Source organism: Geospiza fortis, unplaced genomic scaffold, assembly GCF_000277835.1.
Source record: "Geospiza fortis unplaced genomic scaffold, GeoFor_1.0 scaffold281, whole genome shotgun sequence".
Classification (NCBI taxonomy): Eukaryota; Metazoa; Chordata; class Aves; order Passeriformes; family Thraupidae; genus Geospiza; species Geospiza fortis.
Window position 1 is genome coordinate 260,479 of NW_005054340.1, and position 9,600 is coordinate 270,078.

General features: G+C 44.5%; 1 protein-coding gene across 1 annotated transcript in view; it reads left to right on the forward strand.

Moving 5' to 3' along the window:
- The window catches only part of ANKRD33B (ankyrin repeat domain 33B), a gene marked incomplete at its 5' end in the record, with an annotated part of 42,526 nt that extends 41,190 nt beyond the window's left edge, over window positions 1-1,336 (forward strand). The window contains one exon of the mRNA XM_031058264.1: window positions 290-1,336. Coding sequence (XP_030914124.1) covers window positions 290-1,140 — 851 coding nt within the window. The remainder of the gene's footprint in view (window positions 1-289) is intronic.
- Window positions 1,337-9,600: the final 8,264 nt, after the last annotated feature.

The following is a 9,600-nucleotide window of genomic DNA, read 5'->3' on the forward strand; positions in this document are numbered from 1 at the left end:
GGATGTTAAAATGGCAGTCAAGATTAAATGCAGGTGAAATTCATTATTTCATTATTTGTAATTTTAAGAGAATTTCATATATGCAGTCTTAATGTCTTTTACCTTGTTTTAAATACATAAGGAGTTCATAAAGTCAGGAACCAGATCTATCCTTATTGCATGTTCATTTTGACACAAATATTATTGTGTATTTTATGTGACATTTTCTTGTAGGGATCTGCCTGACTCACTTCTGATAACAGGAATATGGGTGTTTTAATTAATTAATACTAATTGTTTTTCTTTTGAGGGGCAAATGTTCATGCAACTGACCCAAGCCGTGGACTGACTTCATGGGAATGGGCTTGTTTCACAGGAAGATCAGAGTCTGCCTTTGTCATGCAGAAGCTGATGGACAGGCCATGCCCAGAACAGTTTTCTGATCAATATAAACCAGAATGGCCAAAAATGAAGGAACTTCTTGCCAAGGCTGCAGAGCCAAAAAGCTGTTTGCAGAAGATTTCTGAGTGCGTAAGGGCAGCTGTCTCGTTCCGGTCTTTCTATGGCCCGGAAGAGGATGGGGTCCTTGACCACATGGTGAAGGTGACAACAAGTTTGGGAAGTCCCTTCATCGCCCTGGGGTGCCGGACCGTGTGCCCAGGCAGCCCACCTTGTGTGGGGAAACGCAGACTGGCAGTGCAGGAAATCCTTAGGAAGCAGAGAGCAGAGGAGATCCGATCTCAAGACAAAGACCACGTTAGCAGCTACGAGAAGCTCTTCCAGAACTCCAGAGTCACCGTGGTCCCCAAGAAGAAGGAGCGTCGAGCCAGCCTGCAGCCCATCAGCATGGCCATGTCCCAGGTGACCACAGTAGCCACAAGGAAAGCAAGCCTGTTGCCGCTCCACCTGCTTCGACGGAGCAGCGTCCGGCCGGGATTTGTCATCCCCAAAGTCCGTGTCAGCAAGGCTCCTCCGCCCACCTTCCAGCCAGAAAAGGCCAGGAGGAGGAGCAGCGCCAAGGAGGACCCCTATCTGCAGATTCCCAAATGGAGATACAAGGAGCTGAAAGAGGAGCGGAGGAAGGCAGAGGAGCTGGAGAAGAATAGAGCAGCAGAGGCTCAAAAGCCCAGGCAGGTGTCTCCTGCCCAGAGCAGGACCTGATTTGGAGGTAGCTGCTGAGAAGGTTCTTGAGCTGCTAGTCTTGTTATCCCAGCAAGGTAACAGACTGAATGCCTTTGTGCATGCCCACTGCTCATGGAGCTGGAATACTGAGTCATGGCAGGAGCATGAAGGGAGCAGAAATACAGCAAGGGCTATGCCACAGCAAGTCTGATGGTGGAGCAGGAAGGTATTTTGAGCTGGAAGACTTACTAGGTGTACTGGTCTGCTATTGACAGGACGTTCTAAGTGGTGCAGTCCTCTTGTGGATTCCTGTTTTTCCAGCTCCTGGTGAATGACTGTGAAACAGCTTGAAACACATGTTTGAAAGGGTTGTATTTTATGTTTGTTCATTTTGTAACGGACAAAATTAAGGAGTTGTGCTTTTGACACTAGACATTCCTCCCTCTTCTTCCTTAGGTAGACATATTGCAAGGGTTTATAGTAATAATTAAAAGTTTAAAATTTACCACAGTGTTGGTTGGCAGTGAAAATCCAGGTCTACAATTGTTTTGGATATACTAAGCACTTTATTTCTACTCCAGTAAACAGATTTTAAGTACAGGTCTATACAGTCTGTATGGATGCAGTTCTTAATGCTATTGTTTGCTCTGTTGAACCTAAAAAGGGCTTAATATGAAATATGTGCAGTTGAGGTATTCACGTCTTCTGCAAGTATAAATCAGGTGCAGGGAGTGATTTGAAGAAATATAGAAGATGAGACAATTTCTTTCTTTGAAGAAATATAGAAGATGAGACAATTTTTGATTGCCACCATCACCTAAGATATGCCTCCTCCAATAGATTTCCCTTTCTCCATTTTCTGTTGTCTCCTTTTTAGTCTCAGGGAATATTTTGTCATTGCTTTTAACTGTGAAATAAGGGAGATGGTGAAGCACAGTGGATATTTTTTAGGTAGATATTTAAGTTTCTTTTTAAAAAAACTCACCAGGTTTATTGTCAGCCTTTCCAGAATATAGCCAGGACAAGAATATTATGCAGCTTTCAGAGGTTCAAGCAACTTTCCCAGGTGTCAAGTGCAGCTACAGGCTGTGAATACCCAGTCAGAGGTGCAGTACCAGGCAGCTCAGCCACTGATGTGGCCAGATGTCGCTGTAAGCTTAGGTACCACACCTCTGGGTGCCCGAGGAGGGCAGTACCTCACCCCCTGTCTCCACACCGGGAGAAAACCTTCCCTAGCATGGAAGTGCATCTCCAAGTGGCAGTTCCTACGGGTTGCTGCAGGTTTTTGTGCTCCTTTAAAGATCCATTAAGGATTGCTCTGGTTGTACCAGCAGTCAGCCTGAACAGCAAGCCAAGCCCTGGCAGATTCTAGTCAGGAAGGGCTGTAAATCTGCTGCTTGCTGAAGAAAGATCACGCTTATAGAAGTAGAGGTCCAATGCAAACAGCACAGAGCACATGCTCAGGGTAAGGATTTGCTCAGGCTTTGCACACATTTGAACTGAAATGTGCTGCAGTGTGGCCTCCTGAAGGTGTTGCTGGAGCCCAGGCAGACCCCAGCAGCTGCTGCTGTTGTCACCAGTTTCTCCCCTCAATTAAAGAGAGGGAAAACTTTTCCATCCTTCAGTCCCACCACACAAAGGCTGGCCACAGTCTCACTGAATTTGTAATGAAACTGTGCATGTCATGGGAGAAATAAATTCAGTTGATTGAAAACTGAAGCCCAGATCAGCACTGCCATTTCCTGTCTGTGGGGTCTGACAGGGGTTAGGACAGATGTGGGAAACAAAGATTTTTCCACACAGCTTGTTCTTTGTACTTCTGTGCTGGCCAGACTGCAGTGCCAGGTGGCACCTCCTAGGTCAGAGCTGGAGGAATATGCACCTGCCAATACACCTGCCCAGTCCTGGGAATATGAATAGCATTTTAATCTGCAAGTGCATCAGGGCTGTGCAATTCATAGGCACCAATTTTGTAATGGCTTTGGGGTGACAAGAATGCAAGCTGAACTAATTTCTTTGGAAAGCTGGAGGACAATCTTTTGGCTGGCTGTGGCAAAGGTATCAGGATAGATTTCAAATTGGTACACTGGATTGAATGGTTTAACTGTTAATTTTTGTTTACTGCCAACCCAGGGTTTTGAAGATTTAGCCCTCAGATTTGGTTCTGAAAGGCAACCTGTGCTACAGCTGAGCACTTGAATTTGCACTGTCAGTACCACCTGCAAGAGACCGACAATTGACAGGTGCACTCAGGGATTAACGAACAGTATGTTAGAATTAGGGGCTGGAAATTAAGCCTATTTTCTAATCCTTTGTACTTTACTGTGTTTATGTGCATAAATGTGATATTTCCATTAAAAGAGGCCCAAGATGTTAAACTTGTTTGGCACTCTCATTCTTCAAAGGGGTTTGGGGATGCTGCCTTTTGTTTTCCAGTGGATCTAAAAGTCCATTCACTTTCACCAAAAGACTCATCAGCATCACCTAAAAGCAGCTTGGTTTCCCTGGAGTTATTGTGGGTTAACTTCCACTCCTTTTGAATTTTTCCCTAGGAGTTAAGGAAAACTATTGCTTTTGTTTCCCATCAGGTTTTCAGAGAGAGAAGTCATTGCTTTGCTGGCCTGTGTCCATGTTGCTCTGGTGCAAGCAGGTGGTCTCCCAGTATCCTTGCTGAGAGTGTGACTCCACTTGGGGCATCTGTGTAAAGCTTTGCACTTGCTAGTTTTGGCAGTGCAGGCCACAGGTTTCTGTGTCCTCACTGCCTTCCTCCCCTGCTGCCTCACTGCTCTCCTGCTATCTTCCCCTCTTCATCATTGTCCTCACCCTAAAGGCTGCACCCCTCACTTGCTGTTTATCTTACCTGTCTGAAGGTTGCAGTAGGAAAAGCTCCCACAAAACACTTCCTGAAACCTGTGGCAAAGGGACCACAGTGGAGGAGGAGGAGGAGGAGGAGGAGGAGGAAGAAGAAGAAGAGAAGAAGAAGGCACATCTGGCTTGCTTTCAGCCATCTGTCCCCTCGAGCTGCTGCTGCCAAGGAGGATTTGAGTTCTGTTGGGTTTCAGCACAAATAGAGTGGCTTGATCTGTGTTTTGTTGTGGATTTCTTTTCCCCCAAGAGATCCATAACTATGAAATGCCAGGCAATACTGGCTGCACTTCAGGTTGCTCCTGGTCACTCAAGCAGCACAGTTTACCTCCTGAAAAAGAGCAAGCAAACCCTTGGCAGCACCTCCTGGCAGCAGGAGCCCCTGAGGGAAGGCAAAGGTGCTGCTGCAGAAAGATGCTCCTCAGAGGGAAAAGGAGCATTAATTCCTAGGGCAGAGGGAGGTTTTCTACCTGCCTTCAGTGCCAGGCTGTAGTGTGGAACATTAGTGGGAAGAATGTCCTGCAGTGCTGTAACTGGAGCGGGGGCTGTGTCTGCCATCACAGCCATTCCTTGTCTCGGTGCCCTGGGATTATCTCACCACAGAGCTCCCAGGAAGCTCCCAGTCCCATGGGCCAACCTGGTCCTGCAGTAACTGTACTAACAGAGATTTAATGACAATGACAGTGGAAAGTAGAAGTCCAACTGCTTCCCAACATTTTCTAAAATTGTTCTCTCATCTCTGATAAGGAAGAGCTTCAGCATGGGGGTTCCCAGTAGCCTTGCTCCTGGAAGGCACCATCTTCCCCGTCACCCAATACCAGCCACTGTGCTGGGCATCATCCAAGTAAGGAAAAAAACCAAAAAGTATTCATAGATACCTCCAAAAGTATCACAGGCTGTCAAAGAATTAGAAAAGAAGCCTGGAAAATGAGAAGAGCCAACTCATCTTATTCTGGAGAGCAGGAATTTTCTTCTGTTTGGTGAATTCCTATGTACAGCTAAATATAGCATTTATGGAAAAACTTTGTGAACTCTGGACCCTTTTTGCTTTGGCTGTGGAGCTGCTGACCACTGGGAAGTATAAATGATATCAGCCAAGTCCATGCTGAGACTGAGATGTGCTTTATAATGCTAAATATGGATATCCCAGACTGGGCAAACTGGATGCTCCAAATCACTTCCCCACCTATATAAACACCTATACAATTAAGTAATTTTAATTACACATGGTATTACACTTAACCATACCTATAAAACTACCTGCAGATAACAGGCACACGTAAACACTATTCCCATATAAAGTAATAATGAGATACATATAAAAATATATAGATACATACATAATTTAAATTTTTTAACACATATTATTAACACATATACATATAAAAAGCCTCTTAACCTCCTAGTGATAATGTGGAGCACTTATATATGTTAATGATAACCATCTCTCAAAAAGCCAGTATTAAATAATTCTTCTGTAAGAGGAACAAATAATTTGGGGTATATTATGGAGGCTACAAAGGGAAAACAGACCAGCTGCCCTTTCACTGAACACTATGGAGCACTTGCATGAGAAGAGGCAGGGGATTATGTGAAAATTGTACTTCACTGGATAATTAAAGTTGTTATGCACATTAATTTTGCCTAGTCAGGTTTAAATTTGCCACTTCTCTTGGCACATTTGAATTTACAATGGTTTTGGATGCTTTTATATCTATAAAACTGTGCTCAGGTTTGTGGATAATTAGTGGGCCAAATGCTCCTGTTTCAGTTGTCTCTCAGGGAAACAGAAGAGGTTGGGAAAATGGATTCAGGTTATTAATTTTCCCCTTCCTGTTGTAGCAGCTTCCCACACGAATGCCAGTTTGTTCTTTGCCCAAGCCCTTCCTCCCAAACAGACAGAAAAGGAACAGAAACCCTCCAGAGGCAGATGTGCAAAATCTGCACTTGCGGGTGCTGTCCTGGATGCATCCAGTGATTTCTCACAAGGCACTGATGGAGCAGTGAGCTCCTGTAAATGTGGATCAGGAAAGGGGCCCAGGAACTGCTGGAACATCTCTTCTCCATGTGTGTGCGTGCCAGTAGGCTTTTTGCTCTTGGTGCCATAGTAACTGAAGTCAGCTCAGAGAGGTGTAAACCACCAAAGGTGCTTCCTGAGCCTCTGTGCACAGCTTTCTGCTGACAAAGGTGATAAAATATTTACTTTCACACCACATGCAGCAGCAGGGAGTTAAGGTTTCCTTGTGTTTGCTGCCACTATACTGAAGCCAGCTTTTTGCAGAAGCCAGTAGTGTGGGGGTGTTCTGCATTTTTGTGTCAGAGTGTTAATGGGACACAAATCAATAAGTGAATAGGGAGCTTAAGTTATAGTCCCACTATAAGTTCTGTTCCAAACCAAAGTGAAGTAGTGTTTGTAAAGAATATACAAACACAGTTGTACTGAGAGCAGACATGCTTATTATCAGCTTGGCTGCTTTCACAGGGAAGTCTAGTGGAATAGTAGTCATGCAGCATTTACCCAAGTTCTGTGCAAGGGAAATGTGGTCTTTGACTGCCTGGTATCCTTTTCAAAAAGCTGCAGTTGCAGCCTCCTAAGTGTATTCATATGAGTGAAATAAAATATTTGGTGAGCAACAGAACCGAACAGACCAGCCTTATTAAAATAATTTTCCTTTGTCTTGGTCTCAAAAAATTGTTTAGCAAACAGAAATTCCACTAACATGATCATAAAAATGTACTTTGTGGGTGTTTTACACAATCAGTTTCTCATCTGTGGCTTTTGAAAAATGTGTTGTTTATTCTTCACATGATTGACTGCATTATCCTTTTTTTATGTTCATGGGCACACTGAGCAATGTTTGCCTGTGGTTTCCCAGGTCTTCTGCAAGAGCCTTTTTAGGCTTCTGAAGGGTTTCCAGCCCTCATGAGAGTCTGCATGACTGACTAGGATACTGTGCTCAGAGAAAGCCAAGGGAAAAGTGCTGTATGTCAGCTGTCCAAAGAAGAGATAGCCAGGCAACATGGCAAGGTCTGGTCTGTATTTAAAAACAACACAAAAAAACCCCAACTGAGCCATTTTAACTGAAAAGTTAAGCTGAACTAATGTGCACAAACTCTCTTGGGTTGATTTTAATCAGGCTTATATTCACTTGAGTTAACCAATCAGAAGCAGTTTGTGGTTACAGAGATATAAATCATTCATCCTGAAACTGGTTTCCGTGCAGAGAGCTGTGGCAGCTTAAGTGTGTTGTTTCCAGTGAAGAGGGATGCCCTGCCACATCCTTGACCTGGGGGAAGGCTCTCACCTGGGCTCTCTGCTGACCCAAGCTTGTTTCTTGCAGCTTCCATTTTTCCAAGCAGGTACTCGTTGTCCTTTTACTCACTGTTGATGAGACCTCTCACATACAGCAGCCAATGGCATCTCCTGGAGCTGCTCAGTGCCTCTTGCTCACCTTTAGCTAATTACCAGTGTCACTTTCATTAACAAGGCTCACAGCTGCCAGGGATCCTTCCCTTCACACCATCCCCAGCAGCACGCTGCAGCTTTGCTCTGTCATTTGGATTTGGGAAAATCCAAACCCCCACATGCAGCGCTGGGTGAGAGCCGCATTGTCACCATCCTCCACAGAGAAATGCTCTCTTCCCATCAAGTAAAACACTGGCTTAATCTTTAATTCAACACTGTCTTTTGAGGATCACAGCCCCTGCTCAGGAACAAAGTGAGTCTGACAACAGTCAGAGTCAGAAGATGAAATATTAATCCATGCTTTCGTGACATTCAGGCTGGATTACAGTAATTCCCTGTCTGCAGGTCTCCCAGGGCTGCCTCCTACAAAACACAGTTTGCACAGGACCCAGCCGTGGGATTTAACCACTGCAGACAATCAGCCCACCTCCCAGACTGCAAACCTGGGGCTTGGCTGGAGACCTTTCTTCCTTCTTTATCTCCAGGTATGTTCTTCAATTGCCACATGCAGATCACATTCAGAACTGTAGCTATTTTTAGTCACTAGAAAAAAATCCCAGCTTCAGGATGTGTCAAATTAAAAAAAAAAAAGGCAGAAAAGCTGTAAATATGATAGGAATATTCTACAAATATGATAGCCTATCACTCTGGCTCTTTCTCTCCCAAGCCCATCATCCCAGGACACAGAACATATGTTATATGGGTCACTCTTCTTTTAGGGCATTGAATGGCATTTCCTTGGGGCAAGAATTAGTTAAATTGGAAAAGCAACAAAATGAGGCCATAGTGAAGAGCTGAGTGTTGCACACTAGCCAGCTCAGATCTGACCAAAGTAAAGAGAATGCAAGGTTGTATGAAAGAAATAAATCCACCATCACAGAGGCATATAGCTGAAGAAAACTCTGAGGGAAGAAAACAGGTTAAAGCCAAGCTCACCATCTGGTATTTCCATAAGCATCAAAGATGCAGCTGCTCCTGTGCTGGCATGTGTGGGATCAAGTGCAGGGCTTGTTCCAGTCAGACTTGCTCATTTCCTGTGTGCCTCAGTCTACCTCTCAATTGAAGAGAAATATTTTCCTCCATACCAAGTTAATCCATAAGGTCAGCTCTTGGTTATCGGGTAGTGAGGGAAAAGGATGGATGGAAAATCCACAGAAACAAAACCATGTAAAAAAAATTATGTCAGTCAAGCAAACGAGAACATCATCTCTTGGCTTTGGAAAAGCACACAAAATTCTTCAGAGATGGCAGAGCAGCTGGGACAGCAGGGGCCTGTGGAGCCTGTGACAATCCCAGCGGCAGTCTTCAGATGTCAGGTGCTTGTGAGGCTGGACACACGCAGGACACAGATCATCTGCTGCCCAGGGCTGCAGAGTGGCTGAGCCCACACAGCTTCTGAAGACAAAGAAGGGCAAGAGTGCTCATGCATTCCCTATGGTACAGATAGGTAACATTAAAGGTGCCCTCCCTCAAAACACATGTGAAAAATATACTTCCCTCTGAGTAACAGGAAGCTTACCGTGCCCTTGGCCTGTTTCTTCCACCAAGTGATTTCCTTAGGTAAATGAGTATTTGCTGTAGAGGAAAGCTTAGCCTAAAATGCAAGACTAAGAAAGTTTTGCATCATATGCCGCCGTCGTGCCCTACTTTGCTGAAGAATTCCAGCTTTTGAAGTTTCCAGTGGGCTATTTAAGAGATTTATGAAGTTATGAAAGCAAAAGTCAGGTCTGTGCAGTTTAAATGCTATAAAATCCCTGTGTTGCCATTTCCCATTAGCTGGGTTCTTCTGAAAGCCTTGTGCCAGCTGAGAAGATGCATCTGAGAATGACACTTGGAGGGAATTTAAATGAACGCAGGGCAGGGAAAAAGAGTAGGGAGAGGTGGCAGTAGCAGCCCAACAGCAGTAAGTCTAACAAAGCCAAGATCTAATTTAACAGTAATTTAAAAATCACATTAATGTATGGACATGAATCTTCCTACAGAATTGTGGGTTTACACCCACCCAAAACAGCCTTTGGACTCCTAGACCCAAGGAAGAGTGAAGAAATCCTTGAGGGAGAGGCCTGAAGGTCTCTCCCTCAAGCCAGAGAAGGCAACACTGCTCACATTTTCAGAGTAGTGTCAAGAAAACCATAGTGGTGAGAAGGAGCTGAATTGGGAATTCTTCA